The 21,358-nt window shown below is 35.7% G+C and overlaps 1 protein-coding gene across 1 annotated transcript; it reads right to left on the bottom strand.

The window, feature by feature from the left end:
* Nucleotides 1-1,937: 1,937 nt before the first annotated feature.
* On the bottom strand, nucleotides 1,938-21,247 carry LOC136817296 (RNA polymerase II subunit A C-terminal domain phosphatase SSU72-like). The gene is made up of 5 exons (XM_067073638.1): nucleotides 21,058-21,247; nucleotides 17,857-18,000; nucleotides 3,889-4,031; nucleotides 3,021-3,139; nucleotides 1,938-2,251 (listed from the first exon to the last, which is right to left on the bottom strand). The coding sequence occupies exons 1-5, from the start codon at nucleotides 21,144-21,146 to the stop codon at nucleotides 2,150-2,152; spliced, it is 597 nt and encodes a 198-aa protein (XP_066929739.1). The 5' UTR covers nucleotides 21,147-21,247; the 3' UTR covers nucleotides 1,938-2,149.
* Nucleotides 21,248-21,358: the final 111 nt, after the last annotated feature.

The following is a 21,358-nucleotide window of genomic DNA, read 5'->3' as shown; positions in this document are numbered from 1 at the left end:
TTCTGTTAAAGCGGTTAAAGGAAAATAGAAGTACTTTCGAAATTTGTAAAATTGTCACATGTCAAAATCAAATATCAAAACAAATATGGCTGATTTTGATTGTTTCAATTGGTTTGGAAAATTCTGACAAATGCTTTGGTCTTGAAGTAGATCCAAAGGAGGATTGCCTTCTTTCTATATTATACACTATAATTAATTTAAGTTCTTAATACAAAAATATCCCAAAATTGAAGACATACACATTATAAAGTGAAGAAAAAAAGTCTTCAACAGAACTGTGAGGATTTTTTCAGCCAGTGGGGATAAAAATAATGAACCAAAACTCGGTGGGAATTGATATTCTCACATTTTTTATGACTGGGGATTTCAATTCTTTTGTTTTCAAGTCAGAAAATTCAGTGAAGATGGGAACAATAGTAAATATTTTGCAGTGAGGATTTGCTTATATGATTATATTCAGTGCGGGGACAAAAATTGGATGGTAATTGTCCACCAAGAATGATATTTTGGCCGTTGGAAGGAGTCCCAGAGGGCCTGTAAGAAGGGGTGTAATAATGAATATAAGCTTCATTACAGAAAGTTCAAAATCTAATCTGGCCAAAACTAGTGTCACTGCAACCCAGTGGGTTGAAAGAACCGGGAGATACACCCTTATCATATTTTATCGTTCGATTATTTATGATATTCGTGACGTAATGTTTTCTACGGAAAGACCCCGGTTTTCGCCAGCAGTGGCAAATATTATACAACTTTTGCCTAGTTTAAATTTGTCACTACTGGCTAAAACTGGGATATTTCCGTACATGAATATCATGAATAGCATCTAAACATTCATCTAAATTTACCCGAATAATCTGACCTTACAAAATGAAATTCATAAGATTTAAATTATTGAAATGTGACAAAGAATAATTTTTGTAAGATAATATTGCTGGGAATATAATCGGACCTTAAAACCCTGGTCGGAACAGGCTTCTCAGTTGCCAAAATTATCTTTGGCCAGAGCTTTTCGAAAGGGATAGCCCTACCTTCGTTTTGTATAAGATTATAATTTCCACACTAAATGTCAAGACACTTTTCCTTTTTCCCGGGAAAACCGGCATGATGATGGAAAAGGTTTGTTTCTAAAGTTACGGAAAATCTTGTGTATACTCACAAAACTGCCTAACTTTCCGAAGCTCATTTTTCAACGAACCGAAGTCTTGGTCTTTTTGCGCTAGAAAAGCGGTACTGTAATGAATGATACAAAACGACAGTAATGGTATCATTTACTACTCACTTTGGGTGAAACAGGGTGAAAAAATTTTAAACAGGAAAGTTCGTTCATTCATTAAATCAAAAATTGACATCGATAAGTATTATAACTTTTCAAAAAAACTCCGACCAAAGATAGCAGATAAAGGCAAGTGGGAATAATAAGCATTACGCCATATTGAATTTTTATAAACTTATGTCTCAAGCGGATAGAGATGTGGGTTATTACTTTACTTTACCTTTGTAAAACCTTCCCAAGTTCCCGGTAAATGCTCGCCATGGAAAGACTATACACCTTCCGTACACCGTAGCCGCCAATTGCCGCGCGGGCATTATTTTGTCCGCTTTATCTCACTAAAACCGTCGCAGTCCTTTTTTGACACATTTTTCTATCGTCTATATGTGCGAAAAAAGGACTGGGACGGTTTTAGTGGGATAAAAATGCCTGCGCGGCAATTGGCGGTTACGGTCGAAAAGGTGTATTAGCATTGAAGAAAAAAACTTTTGTATGATCAACATTTGAAGATTTGTCGAATTCCGTTTGAGACGATAAATTTTCTTTAAAAAAAAAAACTGTCAATGTTAAATTTAAATTCAATGTTCTTTTGCAACCAACACCAACTCAATGTTTTGCTTTACCTCATTGTAACATACACGTTTTATTTAACACAAACGTCAATATTCATCCCTTCTAAGCCTTTAAAACAGGCGAAGATCATCAACTGGCGGTTAGACAACCAGGCTCAACAGCCTCTCGTTTGAACATTGTGTCCAACATTTTACCATGAACGGTGGTCATCTTTCTTTAATCATCACCAATGAGACCCAAACCATTCAAATGGATTTTAAACGTTTCCATCATCAACTTTCACCACGACATTCTCATCTCATTGCATCAATAAAAAGCAACAGTATGCAATAAATGACGACGGATTTTCTTTTCGAAAAGTTCCAGTGTTTCTGCAATGTCGTCGTCCAAATCGTCAAGTTTCTCAAGCTGAAAGGATTAGAACAACATGAATAAGATTAATCTGGACTGTCACATCGCAGAGTAACCCAGATATTCTAAAACCCCAAGGTGGGTACTAGGGTTGCGAGCTGACGGGTATGTGCCACCCGACTTCTGACCCCCTCGGACCCTTAGCGGGACTAAAAAGGAGAAAAATAGGAAAATTTTGCGATTTTTACGACCCTTATTGAGACTAATGTATATTTGTTTTCTAAAATACTGATCATTTGAGCTGAGGCTGGTTATATGCTTAGAATTCTATTGTTATATAACAATAGGTCTATTTTTTTCAGGCCCAAGTTTCAGCCTTGTTATGCTTATAAGCGTTATGCTTATAAATAAAAAAAATGTATAATGTGTAAAACGTGTAAAACTATCTTTAAATTCAACAGAGTGTTCAGTGCTACAATTCTGGAAGAGCGGTATCATACTTTGAAATAATAGGAGAAACCTTTTTTCCAATACTTAAAAGTATTGACCAACTGAATGCTTGAAAAACTAGCAAGAAATTGTACCATGATGTTAATAATTTCTTTTAAAACAAAGTTCAATTGCTAAAAATTGATTCTCCAAATAGTACATCAGAATGTAAAAAGTTTGAAATCATGATTTTTCGCGAAAACCTCTAGGAAAATGAAAGATATTTGGCCACAAAGAGGCTGATCCGAAATCCTCGCTAAAATTAATTTACTTATTAAGAGGGTACTTCTTCATTTACAGAAAGCCGAAAAAATATGAAGATGATTTGGTCACATACCTTTTCACATAGCTCGCATATCTGGAAAGCACCAAGTGTAGCTTCTTCAGCGTTATCCGTGATGTCAATGTTAATGACATGCACTGGTGTGTATGACTGCGCCTCTCGTTGCTGGAAATCTAAGGAAATCAATCAATCAATCAATCAATCAATCAATCAATCAATCAATCAATCAATCAATCACTCAATCAATCAATCAATCAATCAATCAATCAATCAATCAATCAATCAATCAATCAATCAATCAATCAATTTATACGGATTGTTACATTACAACCTAATTTATACACAATTTCTCTTTATTCAAAATTCATTTTAGTTTTCTTTGAATGCCTAAATTGAACAAAGAAATCCTATGTCATTAAATGATTTCAAACTCCAGTGAGCCTACGAATTTTGTGGATTTTACATTATAATAAAATCTGTTCTGCTTTTCCGTACATTATGTACAATGAGCCAGTGAAAACAAGGGTACAAAATACAAAAGCTAAAAGTCTTATCAGAGAAGGAATTTCAGACTCCAGCAAATATCATTAATTTGGGTAAAAAGTTTTCAGTCCTATTGGCCTTAAGCTTTTTCTCATGCTTTCCCTCTGCAGTGTGTTCAGAAAAAGCAGACAAGATCCTCATAACTTATGCGAAATTTTATGACTTGAATACTTAGGGTACTTAATATTTCCATCTCGCAAACCTATTCAATCATCTTGGGAGTTGAATATCTATTGATTGAACAGAGAATTTTAATCTTATTCCAATCATTCTAAACCAAGTTAAGATGATGAGTTTTGTTCGGGACACAGTGTATATTTAACAAACCCTCCCCTAGTCATGAGACAGGGGTGTGGTGTGTCAGAAAACTCCACCTTACCTTCTACGAGTTGATCGTATACTCTTTCTTCAGCGGTGATGACAAGATCGAATTCTTCCTCTTTCTCATCTTGGAAACGTTGTGGAAACTTCTTGATGCGTCTGTTTCTATCTAGCATGTGTAGAACACCATTCTGTTTGTATCTATAGTTTTTTTTATTGTGGTTGTCAGGAGTTAAGGATTATACAGATTTTAAGGGATTATAATTCAAGAACAAAAAATAAATATATTACGAGAAAGAAAAGAAAAAATCTCATTTCCTGATTTCTACTTCACAATCTTAACTACTTTAAATCTTCTAAATCCGAGTAACCGTATAACTATCTTGAAAATTTCCAATTGCTTCAAACATAACTGCTGAAACTATAAACTTCAAATGTATTTTCATGAAATATCTAAAGTACAAAGGTATCACTATACAACCTCTTTGTTATAGAACCGATGGAAACTCTTACAAAGTAGAAAAATCAACCAAAGATTTTTCCAAGGTTAAAACAATTTTATTCCCATATGAAAATGAAGCTGAAATCTCAGCATCTATTGGGAATAACGATGCTGTAAACAATACTCCCTTTCCACCATTCCTAAAGGCATTCAGACTCACCAGGTCACCTATGGAAACGTTTCACGCAGGTTTACAAAATTTATGAAATTGATTTCACATTGATTCCCCTTAGTGTTGGACCATTTAATACCAAGGTGAAAATCAGACCACTGGGACCCGCCAGTCAAATTCATAAAATTGGAAGGACTAGGTTTGCGTAGTTGCGAAATTGAAGAGGCCTTTATAAAAACTGCATTGGCGGATCTGAGAGGGGTTGAAAATTTATGAAGAAGAGTCTTTATTTCCTTATGAGTATGGGTAAAAGAAACAGGCGACGTCAAAAATTTTGACCACCCTCCCTGAAATGTTGTAGCAACGAAACTTCAGAATATGAGAATATCTCGTATCAATAATTTTGTCAGATGTTTCAGTAATACTTTCAGAATCAATTTTACACTTTTTCAGTAGTTGATGACTTGATACGACATTGATTAATCGACCACATTTTTGCATTATTTCAGTATTGTTTCGGTAATGTTTTCAAGGTCAATTTAAAGGGGTATCAACGCAGCATCGTTGTAGGAATGTTGCTTCGTGCAGAATGATAAGCCAGAGAAAGATGGCATCAGTACCTGGATGTTACACTGCTCGTCGACTGATTTCGATTCGATATTTGATAAACTGTTGATTAATGTTTGACTGATTCCATTGGCGTTTACTCAATTTACTTGATCGGAGTCGGAGTAATAACCCTTTGCTTGATTGATATCCCACTATTCGATTGACGTTCAATTGATTGAGTGAGAATAAAATGATTAAACAATGGTCAACTTTGATCGAGATCAATTGTTGATGGCTTAAAACGTCATTAATCATCAAACCACATTGCGCGATTTTGAAGAATAGTAAGAGACCTCCGTATCTCAGTTCTGGACGCAGCAAGAGGCATACCGAAATTCAAATCAGTATTAAATGTCACGGATTGACCGATAATGCTGTCGTCGTGATGGATGTTTCTTCTTCGAAAATAAATCTTGGAATGAGAACAAGCATTAAGGGGAGCACCGAGTAAGGATCGAATTTTCTCATTATGATAGATTGATTTGAAAGCGTCAGCGCGTGTGTATTTAAGCAAGTCCATTTTCCTCATCTGCACTTCGAGCTGAGTACGGTCTATCGAAGCCATAGAATGTGTTCGTTTTTTTTAATCTTATTCTTAAGAATTTCAGTGATAAAAGTTTTGTAGGAATTTCCCGTACATAACAGAATCTTGTTCCCTGGAGCATCAACTTCATGTATTGTGAAAAGTAGTCATCAATTCTTACAAAAAAACCTAAGTGAACGATTCAGCATCATTTGAGCAAAATTAGGAACCGTCACATTTGCCATATCCCTTAAGAGTAAAGCATATAGTATGCGGAGAATGGATGATCTGTTATGAGATGCATTATGACCGGAATTTTGTCCGTATTTCTTATTAGAGGCACCTGTAAGCACCGCAATAATTTACTCCTAGATGCCTTATTAACCACCCCTCTTTAGTTTTTTCAAAAATATACCAGCTGTAAAAGGCGAGTGTATCATCCAAAACGAAGCGCCTTGGCTGGCCTTTCAAAGGGGAAGAAGGGAGGTGTCAGAAATCACAACCACTGAGCTTTTCGAGAGCTTTTTGCTTCTGTTGGTAAAGAAGGAGTAGGATCATAAATTATAGAAATTTTCTAATATTGACAACGTAATGACGGACAGTTTCGATATCTCCCAGCTTCGATTCAGGATTCGAAAACGTTACGGTAAATTATCTCAAACTAAGTTTTTCGTAAATGGACTCATTTTCTGAATAACCACTTGCTGTATTTGAAGATGTTACTGTATTGAATAGGTGAAAACGAATTCAGTATAAGCCAAAAAAAGTCATGGTTTGAAATTCAACTCTCCTTGGTTTAGCTCTGCCAGAACCACCGGGTTGCGTATATCGTCAAACATTAAGTCTCCTAAATTTAAACTACCAGAACCGTCGAATCAAATCAGCCGTCGAGCACAAAATCATAAAGTATCACTAGAAGAATCACATTTCCTTAATTAGATGTTTCAGAAGCAACGAGTCACTTAGTATCGCGAGGACAATCAACTTGACTTCGACTCTTCGAAATCACCAAGTCGTGCAGTATCGTTAGGAACACCAACTTTCCTTAATTTAGAACGACAAATCCTAACTCGGGACTTTCCAGATCGATAGATTTTTTTAGAATATTTTTTAAACCGTTCTAAAGAATCGCCGGAGCAACCCAATTTATATCAAAATCCTTCTCAAGAGTCACCAGAGCCACCAAATAATTCTCAAAAATCACCAGAGCCATCAATAACTTCTCAAGAATCACCAGGGTCATCAAATAATTCTCAAAAATCACCAGATTTATCAAATCCTTCTCAAGAATCACCAGAGTAACTAAATCTTTATCAAGAGTCATCAGAGCTACTAAATCCTTCTCAAGAATTACCAAAGCAACTAAATCCTTCACAATTATCACCAGGGCCATCAGACCTTCCTAAAGAATCACCAGGGCCATCAAATCCTTCTCAAGAATCACCAAAGCCATTAAATCCTTCTCATGAATCAACAAAGCCACTAAATCATTCTAAATAATCACCAGAGTCACAAAAATCCTTCTCAAGAATCACCAGAGCCATTAAATCCTTCTCAAGAATCACCAGAGCCATCAAATCCTTCTAAAGAATCACCAGAGCAATTAAATCCTTCTAAAGAATCGCCAGGGCCATCAAATCCTCCTAAAGAATCACCACATTCACCAAAACCTTCTCAACAAACACCAGAGATCAAATCCTTCTAAAGAATCAACAAAACCATCAAATCCTTCTCAAGAATCAATATATTCACCAAATCGTTCTCAATAATTACCAGAGCCATCAAATCCTTCTCAAGAATCAATATATTCACCAAATCGTTCTCAATAATCAACAGAGCCATCAAATCCTTCTCAAGAATCACCAAAGCCATTAAATCCTTCTCATGAATCAACAAAGCCACTAAATCATTCTAAATAATCACCAGAGTCACAAAAATCCTTCTCAAGAATCACCAGAGCCATTAAATCCTTCTCAAGAATCACCAGAGCCATCAAACCCTTCTCAATTATCACCAGAGCATTCAAATCCTTCTCAAGAATCATCAGGGCCATCAAATCCTTCTCAAGAATCACCAGGGCCATCAAATCCTTCTCAAGAATCACCAGAGCCATTAAATCCTTCTCAAGAATCACCAGGGCCATCAAATCCTTCTCAAGAATCACCAGAGCCATCAAATCCTTCTCAAGAATCACCAGGGCCATCAAATCCTTCTCAAGAATCACCAGGGCCATCAAATCCTTCTCAAGAATCACCAGAGCCATCAAATCCTTCGTAAGAATCACCAGAGCAATTAAATCCTTTTAAGAATCGCCAGGGCCATCAAATCCTTCTCAATAATCACCAGAGCATTCAAATCCTTCTCAAGAATCACCAGAGCCATCAAATCCTTCCAAGGAATCACCAGAGCCATCAAATCCTTCTCAAAATTCACCAGGGCCGCCAAATCCTTCACAATTATCACCAGGGCCATCAGACCTTCCTAAAGAATCACCAGGGCCACCAAATCCTTCTAAAAATTCACCAGAGCAATCAAATCCTTCTCAAGAATCACCAGAGCCATTAAATCCTTCTCAAGAATCACCAGAGCCATCAAATCCTTCTCAAGAATCACCAGAGCCACCAAATCTTTCTCAAGAATCACCAGAGCCACTAAATCATTCTAAATAATCACCAGGGTCACAAAAATCATTCTAAATAATCACCAGAGTCACAAAAATCCTTCTCAAGAATCACCAGAGCCATCAAATCCTTCTAAAGAATCACCAGAGCCATTAAATCCTTCTCAAGAATCGCCAGAGCAATCAAATCCTTCTCAATAATCACCAGAGCATTCAAATCCTTCTCAAGAATCACCAGGGCCATCAAATCCTTCTCAAGAATCTCCAGAGCCATCAAATCATTCTCAAGAATCACCAGAGCAATTAAATCCTTTTAAGAATCGCCAGGGCCATCAAATCCTTCTCAAGAATCACCAGAGCATTCAAATCCTTCTCAAGAATCACCAGAGCATTCAAATCCTTCCAAGGAATCACCAGAGCCATCAAATCCTTCTCAAAATTCACCAGGGCCGCCAAATCCTTCACAAGAATCACCAGGGCCGCCAAATCCTTCACAAGAATCACCAGGGCCATCAGACCTTCCTAAAGAATCACCAGGGCCACCAAATCCTTCTAAAAATTCACCAGAGCAATCAAATCCTTCTCAAGAATCACCAGAGCCATTAAATCCTTCTCAAGAATCACCAGAGCCATCAAATCCTTCTCAAGAATCACCAGAGCCACCAAATCTTTCTCAAGAATCACCAGAGCCATCAAATCTTTCTCAAGAATCACCAGAGCCATCAATACCTTCTCAAGAATCACCAAGGCCACCAAATCATTCTCAATAATCACCAGAGCCATCAAATCCTTCTCAAGAATCGCCAGAGCCATTTAATCCTTCTCAATAATCACCAGAGCCATTAAATCCTTCTCAAGAATCACCAGAGCCATCAAATCCTTCTCAAGAATCACCAGGGCCACCAAATCCTTCTAAAAATTCACCAGAGCAATCAAATCCTTCTCAAGAATCACCAGAGCCATTAAATTCTTCTCAAGAATCACCAGAGCCATCAAATCCTTCTCAAGAATCACCAGAGTCACAAAAATCCTTCTCAAGAATCACCAGAGCCATCAAATCCTTCTAAAGAATCACCAGAGCCATGAAATCCTTCTCAAGAATCGCCAGAGCAATCAAATCCTTCTCAATAATCACCAGAGCATTCAAATCCTTCTCAAGAATCACCAGGGCCATCAAATCCTTCTCAAGAATCACCAGGGCCATCAAATCATTCTCAAGAATCACCAGAGCAATTAAATCCTTTTAAGAATCGCCAGGGCCATCAAATCCTTCTCAAGAATCACCAGAGCATTCAAATCCTTCTCAAGAATCACCAGAGCCATCAAATTCTTCCAAGGAATCACCAGAGCCATCAAATCCTTCTCAAAATTCACCAGGGCCGCCAAATCCTTCACAAGAATCACCAGGGCCATCAGACCTTCCTAAAGAATCACCAGGGCCATCAAATCCTTCTAAAAATTCACCAGAGCAATCAAATCCTTCTCAAGAATCACCAGAGCCATTAAATCCTTCTCAAGAATCACCAGAGCCATCAAATCCTTCTCAAGAATCACCAGAGCCACCAAATCTTTCTCAAGAATCACCAGAGCCATCAAATCTTTCTCAAGAATCACCAGAGCCATCAATAACTTCTCAAGAATCACCAAGGCCACCAAATCATTCTCAATAATCACCAGAGCCATCAAATCCTTCTCAAGAATCGCCAGAGCCATTAAATCCTTCTCAAGAATCACCAGAGCCATTAAATCCTTCTCAAGAATCACCAGAGCCATCAAATCCTTCTCAAGAATCACCAGAGCCATCAAATCATTCTCAAGAATCGCCAGGGCCATCAAATCATTCTCAAGAATCACCAGAGCCAGCAAATCCTTCTCAAGAGTTACCAGAGCCATCAAACAATTCTCAAGAATCATCAAAGTCAAACTTTTTTTACTTACATTAGTTTCGACATTGACATTTGTTACGTCCTTCGAATGCAGTGATTGCTAAACCTCACGTAAAACTGGAGAGTTTTTGATTGCTTAAAACCCACTAGTTTTCAGCCAAGCCACTTGAAATTTTCTGCAAGCATTGTAAATTATAATTCCAAACTTTTATCAAGGCTTTTATCAAAGACTGGGAGAGTTATTAAATGAAACTGAAGTTGTGAACATTCTCGCAAGTTCACTAGTTTTTGTGATGTTTACAGACACCAAAATTCGATATCGAATTTAGTGATCATTTAAAAGCTTTCAAATGAAAAAAATCAAAGGCAAAAGACGGAAGGATCAATCTTTAGGGGTTTGTTTGGGTATAATTTCGACGTTTTCTGCTGCAAGATGCATAGCTGTAACGAGGAATGTTTATGTATCTCCATAGCAATAAAGTCAGTATCACATCTTATGCGCTTTCTTTCAAATACAATACAAGCTTTGATAATTCAATCATTGCCATTTCGTTGAGTGGAGATTTTTTTGTGTGCTTTGCATTATTGCGTATTAGAACAAATGAAAAAGAAAGTAACGCGTCTGCGTCCGTTTTTTAATATTTGACTTTTTTCTGGACACCCTGTGTATCGCTCTTACGGTATTCTGAAGTTTTGGCACAACATATTGAACCAGTTGGCATGAAGAATCCCGTTTGCTGATTACTTAAACTTCAATGTATATTCATATACATTTGGCAATAGGTTTGTAAAAATACATACAAATTTTGAGAATATTTTCAAATTAAAAAAATTCGACAAGATAAAAAACACAGATAGGAATTCACTCCACTTTATTGGCATTAAATTTCGCGGGTACTTAATTTCGCGATTTTTAAGTCAAACTTCGCGAAATTTAATACCGTTTAAATTTTTCAAAAATACAAAATCGCAAAATTAAATGCACGCGAAAGATTTTTAAAATAGGCCGAAAATCGAAAATACTTATTTCTTACCCTTACTATTATAGTAACTAAGTGTAACAAATAAGTATTTTCGATAATTTTTGTCACTAGTTTTGTTACTATTTTTGTTATGTTTACACCTAATACGTTGTGTTTCAAGCGAAATCAGTCATTTTCTTGCTTTATTCCCACTTTTTGAAAATGCCCAATTTAGTGAATCGCGAAATTTAATACACACGAAACACGTTTCCTCGAAAAATTTCGCTATAACCCGCGAAATTTAATACCATTAAGGTAAGTGAATAAGTTGAAGCTCAAAAAGGTTTTTTTCAATTTACGCACAGGGCTCTTCCAGAACATGTCCGTACGTGGGGGGTGGACGATTTAATGTCCGGGGGTAGTGAAAAATCATCAACATTTGCCTTGTCCGGGGGGTAAATTTTCTCTGTCCGGGTGGTCAACTGATGCTTGTCCAGGGGGTAAAACCCGTTGTCCGGGGGTCCAAAAGTCACTTTGTCCGGGGGGTAAGTCACTGAAAATTATTATATCCTCCACCCCTTGTTCAAATTTTTTCTGGAAAAGCCCATACTGAGAATGGCCGAGAATGGCAAAAATAACTTTATCCTTATGTGTCTTATGACACAAAAAACGCAAAATCTCGGCAGGAAATTTCAACTTCCACTCAACAAAAGAGGTATTCAGACTTTGACATCATTAACAAGATATCGTTAAACAAACATTGGGTGAAAACATTAGCTTAATTGACAGGCTAGCTTATCGCGATAACCGATCATTTGATTCGTGGGAACGGACCTTGATGTACGCAGATATCCAAGTACTTGTCTCCTGCTCAGATGTGTGAGACCATCGTCTTTTTTATCAATGGTGTACCTCAATGAAGCCTATTCATATATTTCAAATTAATAAGAATTTCCATTCCGTTTGTTTTTTAAGAATCAATTTCATAAGAAACGTCATCATTAACTTTTGAACCGATGAGAAGAATTCGCTTTTAGTCATAAGTTTTATGGTGCAAAAAAATAGATAATTAACTCAGCCATGACCAGCCCTTAAAAGTTGAAAAGCCTTTCCTTCTTATGCCTTATCTCTCTCCTACATTTTTTCTAAAAATAAACTAGGGCTTCGATAACCAAAATATTAAGAACAAGTTATTTTAAGGAACATTTTAAGGCTTTGCAGACTCTACTCCCAATTTCTTAAGAAAATGGACTCACAAAATGGTGAGAATAAGAACATGTTAAGAGGACATTTTAAGGCTTAAAACTCAAAAGTTAACATCTAATGGCTTCAAAACTGATGCTTATAAGAAATAAAAATGCGTTCGTTGTTAGCCAATTTCATCTTCATATTTGCTTTGAAAGATTGAAGGAAGATATCAACGAAAAGTTCTTTTATTTGTTATAAAGTTATAAATTAGTAATTGATGCTTATAAGAAAAGTGAATACGATCGCTTTCAGTCCCGGGGGGGGGGGGTACTAGGGTTGGTGAATGAGGGGTATGTGCGGACGGGACCTCCGAAAACCGACCCTTAGAGAGACCAAATTTTAGTGAAAAAGTGACCCTTAGAGAGACTTTTTCGAAAAATTTTCTCTGATTTTCAAAAATTTTCTACCCTTAGTGAGACTTTTTTGTAATTTTTTCTCTCAAAATCAATTTTTTTTTCTAAAAATCGTGATTTTTCCCACCCTTAGAGAGACTTTGAAAGGTGGAAAACCCGACCCTTACCGTCCGCACATACCCAGCACCTATTTTTGCCTAAGTACCCCCCCGGGCTTTCAGTTCGAAGAATCGCTGATGTAACAAAGTTACTGATTGGTTTCTTATATAAAGTTGTTGCTTATAATAAAAGATTAATCTACCCACTTCGAGCAAGATGCCATGTTCGAAAATAGGAAGCTCGAACGTTAATCGACTTCCTGAGATTTAATTTATTGAGCCAAGAATTTTGCATAATCAGCTGAAAAGGAAACTGAAACTTTTTTTAAGCAAAGTAACTACCTTTATTACTTTTGAGTGGTTTTTACGAAAAAGCAAAAAAAAAAGTTTTGAAAATTTCGCGTGAACAAAGACGTAAATGTGAAAAATTTTGACCGACGAACTCAAAGCTGAGAATTTTTGACCGACCATTACATTTTGCCAATGAAGTTATTTGTTTACGAAATAAATTACGTCATGAACATCATTTGCCTCGTATTCAAACAATTACCATGGTGATTATGTCCCTTCGCTTGAAACATTAAATGGCTTTTATTATGAATAGAAAGTAGTCTTAATATAAATCCGCTGGGAGTTGATCACCATGGCAATAATTTCAAAACGAGGCAATCGATGTTCGTGACGTAATTTATGAAAAGGTTTTTTCCTCTAAAAAGCCGACGTTACTATGGTAAAGAACTATTCGTCGGCAAAAAGTGACAATTTTTTGGCAATGAATTGGTCAACGAATTTTAATTACCTTTAAATATTTTAGTAGCTATGGTAACTTATAATGACATTACCCGTAAAATGCCAGAAACTTCAAAGTATCTTATATGAAAAGTATTAGCAAAAATGTCTTTTAAATCCATCACAATTTCTTTCTAAAAGACGATATCGGCTTAACGTGAAAACTCAGGTTTGACCTCCGAAAATTGCCCACAATGCTTTGCGCGGAAAAAAGTTCACGGTGAAATTCTTTCCACGCAAAGCATTGTGGGGAATTCTCGGAGGTCAAAACTGAGTTTTCATGTAAAGCCGATATAGGGGGTCATATAGTCTATTGAATAAAATTCCGCGCGCTCGTAAATACCTCAAATTATTTGAAATCCTGTGCTTCTTACTTTAGGCGTACAAACTTTCGCGAGCAGAAACTTTCGCGATTTTCGTGAAAGTAAATTAAATGTCTTTAAAAATTCTAGGAAGGGCCATTCGCGAAAGTTTATGCTCGCGAAATATTCTTGACATACTGTAATAGAAAATCTGTATAAAACCTCAAAGTTTGAATAAAATGTAGCTTTTATGGCACTTTTTAGCCTGCTAAAAGACTAATGAGTCAAAGGAAAAATGTTTCAAGCCAATCCAAGAAGTATTTGTCCCACTAAGTCATTTTTTCATGTGAAAATTCTAAATTCTACGTCTTGATTCGCGAAAGTTTATGCTCGCGAAAAATATTTTTCGTTAAAATCGCGAAAGTTTGTACGCCTAAAGTATTTGTGCAAAAACGGCAAAAGTTCGTAAAAACGTTTGGTCTTGCAAGATTTAAGCCCATAGAAGTATCACTATGATTTGTACGAATTCTCGGCAATATTTAGTTAGCTGTTTTGAAATTAAAATTACAGAGTATAAATAGAAAGTTTTCAAAGAGCAATCAAAAGATATATACTATCATCGATGATACTATCAAAAAATGACCATCGATATAAGTGCTTCATATGTTAAATGGTTTTAGTACCATAGATTAGCCTAATTACAGAACTCTACGAAAACGGTAGTATATAAACATTCTCTATTCTAATCTATGAAAGCACGAATCCTTTAGTAGATGTCAGCGGCCTCACCAAGGTTCGTACCTTTTCATTCAATCAGACGTATAAGTAACATCAATCGAAAAATAATTTGATTACTGATTTTGTAGAGATAGATAGCCGGTATGAAGTAAGAGAAACCTTTATAATTGCGTCAGGTGCTGAATAATTCAGTTTGGTACAGGCTAGGGATTTAAGCAAAAATGAAATAATAAACAAATTATAGTTACCATTATTAAAGTTTAAGTTCTTCGTGACGCGTATAACTTCATCTCTGCAACACGTTTTCTTCTTATAATCTTCGTGTCTTAAAGTTCGTATCCACAGCAAAGAATATTACACACAAAATGTTACAAATCTTAGCAATATTCAATATATAATAAAATATACAATAAAGATCTCATTCACGATATAAGTACCAGAATCCATACACCGAAATTTCAAACCATATTCAAAACAGAATTCCAAAATTTCTTCTAATTTACTTTGAATTGATTTTCTCTCAGGTACGGGTTCTCTCTCCAGTTAAGTAGTTGACAGGTGTCATTTTCAATGACGTCACCAAGTAGAAAATATTTATTAAGGTAGATCAAAAGTGGTAGAGTGGTGTAAACACCCCGGTAAGGAAAAACAGCAACATGCTGAATGGTGATCAAAATGTTTAACGAAAAAGGAAAGACAGAACAGCATATCACAGAGGCGCGGAAGAATGAAAAACTTGTTTCAAAGCTGGATTTCAGATGTTTTAGAGGTGATATTGCCTGCCATATAAAATGATTTTTTGGATAAAAAACATGCTTAATTTTGGCAAGAAACTTGGTTTTGGGTTACGGCTAAAAGACTTTCCGGGGAAAACGGTAAAAGTCAGCTTTTAGAGAACCTTGCCTTCTGTATTTAGAAGAAATTAGAAAACGCTGATGAAGAAATTTTGCACGAAGTACTAAATATCCCATTTGTATGCAGTTTTTTTTCTTCGAAAGTCGGGCTACTTTAGGCGTACAAACTAATGAGGCTTTTTCATATACAAAGTCAAAAAAATATTTCTATGTATTTTTCGGCCCAAATTTACCCCCATTTGGTATTTTTGAATGTCGAGCGTCACTTTGTTGGCACTGTCATTTTATGTTTACTGTTAAGGGAGGGACTTACCTTTAAATTCACCTCACTCGTCAAATTAATAATTGCCAAAAAACAACAATTTTCCCTCCTTTCAGTCAAATTTCTCGCAAAATAACTTATTCTCTCATTAGTTCACTAATTCTCTCAATCAAAAAAGTGAGAAGAGCTCAGCCTCGAAATTTCATTGAAGAAAAACGAAAAACCAAATCTTCGTAAAACCGTTTTAAGATGTTTTTTGTACTGACCCAGTACGTACATCAGACGAATTTCAAGAGAATTAATTACTATTCTAAGCTTATCTAGGGTTTCAGAAACGACGACTTTTTCGGGTTTTGTCTAGCACTATTGCGCATACCTCTGCAAACCCAAAGCATAGTACATATTTTTATTTCATAAGCATAAAAAAATTCGGAAACAGGCTCGAAGATGCTTAGGCCCAGGGTTGAAAAGGCTGAAAAAATGCTTATTTAAATTGTGAAAAGAAAATTTCAATGTGAAATAAGAAAACCCAATGTTCACAAACTTTATTTCAAACTAAATTTTGAAAATCCGATTTTTAAGGGCCGGAAACGACGTTTCAGAAACTTGTAATATGCTAATTTTTTCCTGTGTATAAGGATGCATATAATATTCGTAAATATACATAATTAACAAAAATATTCGTCACTTTTTTCGTTTTTATCAGTTTGAGTTATCTATATATCAATACTTTTCTTTTTCTACAATGACAGATATTATATCTTCACTATATATAATCCCAAGCCCTGAAAATTACACCCATTTTTTAAGACAAAAATCGGTAGACTTCAGCAAACTTTCTATGATACATTTCATTAAAAAATATTCTCCAGATTGGAATCACTCACTTCGTTTTTATAAAGCTCCAAAAATACGTAATAAAAGGGCTATCAAACAAACGCGCATCATTCAGTAAGACTTCTTAAAAAATGCAAACGAGGGTAAAAATTATATCTAGTCAGATGGAACTAGACCAAAAGAAGAAAGAAGTATGATCCAAAGTGACAAAGTAATAACAAGAGTTGCTTGTTAGATATCAAGAAAAATCAACCGTAACAATTTTCTAGATTTGGTCAAAAGCGTTCGATGTTTTTGATGAAAATAAAAGCCATATCGTTGAAAAGTCAAGAAAGGCCTCTTACAAAAGAATCTTTCTACTCAAAAAGGGATGTTTTGCTGTTTAGTGTTGAATCAGATCTCTGGTTAAATATAGCCGAGAATAAATTAAAAAAGTTCAGCTGAAATATTTAGAAAATAAAATTCAGATCGAAAGAAATTAGAAATTTAAGACAGGCATTTTTAGAGTATCAATCGAAACGCCAGACAAAAAGAATTGACACAGAAAACAACCAAACAAATAAATTTTTGTAATCATTTTATTTTGGATATATTTCACACATTCAATAGAATAGGGAAACATTAGGAATAATATTGTCAGAGTGCAAAACAACAGACACAGTAAAATTCATATAATAATATTGAAAAATGCAAAAAAAATATTTATGAAATATATCTCAAACGTTAGAAAATAGAACAAAGAAGGTTCGTTCTTACCTTTTTCTTTGCTTGGACACGTCAAATAAAAGCTGTGGTAACAGCAGTTAATGTACTTCGGTGGTGAAAATTCTAAATTCTTTAGACATAGGGATACCATTCCGATTACCAAATATAAGGCCATATACTATATTGAACAGAACATTAACGAGTAAACAATTCATGTTATGCACCACTGCAATGACTTCACGAAATTATGCAACTTTTCTGTTTTTGTTCCACCCAATACGTCACTTTTTCTATTGTTTAAGTGACGTATTGGGTGGAAAATTTTAAAGTTCTCTGAAGACCCTCCAGTGGTGCATATCATGAATTAGTATTTATTCATTAGACGAGTCCAAAACACCATCTCTCCGAATTTACCTGTCAGGCATTCCTTGAGAATCACAGCATTACTTCTTGAATTTTAAAACTTTAAATTCTTTTCCTGACCTTACTAACTGACTGACTTAACCTGGCTAAGCACATAGTGTATGCAAACCTGATTTTAACCTCCATACCATTCAAAATTGTTCATGAAATGAACAAAATTCAATCATGGAAAAGGACTTGAACTGATCAATGGAGGAGGATACAAATGAGCGTCTTTCCTGTAGAGTTCCCTGTAAATGTGGTCATATGGGGTTGTGAACGGATAAACATTTGGCCTGTCAGCTGATGGTCCTGGTAGCTTGACTTGGTTTCCAGTGCCATACGACTTGACATTGAATCCTCGTTTACTACAAAAAATAAAGTAAAAACAGATTGTTAATTTTGCAAGTCTAAGATTAAACTAACCCATACTAACCAAGCTGATTTTTTATTCATGCTTAATATTCAACTGATTTTTTCTAACTTTAAGAATTTTTTTCTATGTATTAATCCAAAGGGTTTTTGTATGTTTTCTGAATTATATTAATTTTAAAACACTATATAAAACAACATAAAATTTAGCTTTATTTTCAGAATTTTATTCAGCAAGAAGAACGAGGTTGCAACACAAAAATTGGTTAGGACTTAGTGAATTACGAGGTAGTTACAACAAGGAATAATTTTAAAATTGGTCCTTAAGACTTGGTGGCTTGCATAAATTGGGCTATTCTATTGGCTGCTATTGGTATAACGAGATTCTAAATTTTTTTTGACATAATGGTGTGATGTAGATCTAGCGTGATACTTAAAAAGGCAGAAAAAAGAGGGCAGAAGTAAAGATAGCAGAATTGGAAATGTGGCGTATCAATTCTTCTTCGTAAAATGCTGCGCATTAATTACTGTCAACTGCTCCAACTTGGGACTATCTAACAGAACATGGGACGGCAATTCGGCCACCATTTCACCGAACCTCCAAAGTCATTTGATTTGAGTTAATGAATGGCGTATTAAAAAATACATGATTTCTCTTTCCCACCGAGTAGGCTTTTAAATCGAAATATGAAAAAAATCACACACAATGTCTGGAAAGAAGAAGACCAAATTAGTGGCAAAACGATGGGGTGTTTAACGTCACTCGCGCGGCAATTTACAAACTCATTATTTGTTAATCCCATCGGGCGATAGGCAGCAGGCATTCTCTAATTCTCCAATCGACGTTCGGTCATTTTGAATGAAAACAAAAAAGTTAAAAGGTCGCACTATCAGTGAAAGTTATTGTGACATGTTATGACAGAAAGTATGATTGATAAACTTGGTGGAGTTATCAAAACAAATTTGTTGTCAAAGACATTTAACAGTAATTGAAAATACAGGCCAGATATCAACAGTCCCGTGTTTCGACCAATCGTCCCAAATCAGAGCAGTTGATGGTATATTTTCATTCTATAAAAACTGAGGGATAGAGATTTCTTGTAAAGAATATCAACTACATATATTAAAGACCTATGAGTAGGTTGGCAGATTTATCAAAAGCATGAGTTTTCTTATAATAGTCGTAATTGCACGCATCAAAATTGATTCGATAAAAAGTGGCTATACCACAGCAATCTATCCAAAATTGACGCTTTTGATTGTTAATTGGAGTTTTGGGCTATTATAGGATAAAGAACAGCATTCAGCGATCATACCCAAATATCAAATTCACTCTGAGCTCATCTGATTTCAGTTTTGTTAAATCTATTTTGCCCTTACTCACTGTCTTGGGAAATACTGAGCACTGTGAAAATTTCTAGCATAGAATGGTATTTTTATCTCCATCCAATATATAGTTACTTAGTAGTTAAGTAGTAACTTACTAGTCAAAATAGGAAAAATATTAAGAAGTGCTGCTTAAAGTGAATTTCCTAACTACCCAGTGAATGTTAATTATTTATAAGGTATAATATTGAGTCATTTATATCAGTGGCCTGCGAATTTGTAAAACTATATTATTATTATATTCCATGGCCAAAGTGTTTGGAGTGCTCAAAGCCAACTTTCGTACCAAAAGTGCTTCCTGATTTGGAAACTCTAGCAATTTTGGGGAATTTCTCCTTTTTTACATAATTATTGGAATATTTCTGGATAAGACAAGGCAATTGTTGCCTTAATATGCTGTTGACGACGAGACGAGCAGTTCAGAGCCAATTTTTTCAATCAGAAAACAACTGGACATGGTGAGAAAAACAAGGCAAAAAAAATATCTTGATTGACCAAATTGTCAGTACCAAACTTTGGTTTAGGCCAAGATCACAAATAAGTTGTGTTCGCGTCGCCCGACCGACTCACTTTCTATGTTAAAAATCAAACCCTTTTAGAGTCGGAAAGTCGGAAGATCTGTCGATGCGCCTGATGATAACTTGCCGCCTGAACAAACCTATATACTCAGAGCGCATTTTTCCGATGAATCCAGCACTAACTGACAACCTATGTTCAGAGTGTATTTTTCCGATGATTTTATATGCCGACCGACTCACATTTTGGGGCTGGAAATGACACAAACACAAGTTATATGTGACTCAGGCCTTACCCAGCTAAGATAGAGCACTAGTTTGCTTCAAATTGGACGCTTGCGCAAATGTGCGCGATCGCATTTACATGTTTCTCATCAAAAAGATTTGTTCCTTTTGCGGTGTGAAAGCCTACCTGGTGAGTAGCGTATTCACATTATTTGCTACCTATGATTTGCGGTTATGTTAATACACCTCATCGGAAATTCCACCTCCTCGCGTTGTTGCTACGCAACACTTTTTGGGAGGTAAACAAAGCGCGATATTGCGGTTTTCAGGCAAAAAGCCTTACAAAATACCCAAAATATTGATGCCAAAAGAGCCTCCAAATCAACTGAAGAACCACCGAAGTTGTTGTTTTTTTCTTTCTTATAGCTTCTGCTAGCATCTTGAAAGCTTTGTTTTGTTTACTCGCGCTACCATTTATGTTTACCTCCCAATTTCAACAGACCCATTTTATAGCACGATTGTTTTTGTGGAATTTCCGATGAAGGTGTATTAAATGACTTTGGAGGTTCGGTAAAATGGTGGCTGAATGGTTGACCCATGTCTTGTCAGATAGACCCATGTCTTGTCAGATAGTCCCAAGTAAGAGCAGTTGACGACGTATAAATTCATAAAGATGACAGAAACACCGAAATGTGTGATTTTAATCAAACATCTGGTCAAACATCAAGTTAAAGAGGTGAATATTCCATAAAATAATAACAATCCATATTAGTGAAGTAGATCCACTATATACAGGAAGATATATATGTACATACCCTTTGGATTAAGAACACTCTTAAAGTCAAATATATGTATTCTTGGAGCAATAAGATGAAAATAATGGAAATAAAAACGGGTGGTTGGTGGTGTAAAAAGAAAATAATATACCTCAAAAAGCTGTGGGCCTCCATACTTCTATTCATGTTACTACTGCAAACGACTGCGATGCGAAGATTTCTCGATCTTTTTGTCGACATCTTTGTGACTTCTTTATGTTACTTGGAAAGATATTCTTTTTGAATAATATCACTCAAAAAATGTCGAAAATTTGTCTTCCTCCCAACTTGCTCTTTCCTTCCTTCTCGAACGACTGCGTTGATGTCAGCTGGTTCGGCTTTTTTCAATGTTTACGTAAATCATTTATGAGCAAGGGGTAACAGACTTAAAACGTACTTTTAATTTGTTTAGA

This window comes from Clytia hemisphaerica, unplaced genomic scaffold (genome assembly GCF_902728285.1).
Source record: "Clytia hemisphaerica strain Z4C2 unplaced genomic scaffold, Clytia hemisphaerica genome assembly, whole genome shotgun sequence".
NCBI classification, from domain to species: domain Eukaryota; kingdom Metazoa; phylum Cnidaria; class Hydrozoa; order Leptothecata; family Clytiidae; genus Clytia; species Clytia hemisphaerica.
This window is presented reverse-complemented; position numbering and strand designations above follow the sequence as displayed.

What these genes read in the sequence shown, in the direction of transcription:
- LOC136817296 (XM_067073638.1), bottom strand. Translation starts at nt 21,146, where the DNA reads ATGTCGACAAAAAGATCGAGAAATCTTCGCATCGCAGTCGTTTGCAGT. An exon ending in GAGGCCCACAGCTTTTTGAG is followed by an intron (nt 18,001 to 21,057) that starts GTATATTATTTT and finishes TATTTTTTGTAG; the next exon opens with TAAACGAGGATTCAATGTCA. An exon ending in TATGCGAGCTATGTGAAAAG is followed by an intron (nt 2,252 to 3,020) that starts GTATGTGACCAA and finishes TAATCCTTTCAG; the next exon opens with CTTGAGAAACTTGACGATTT.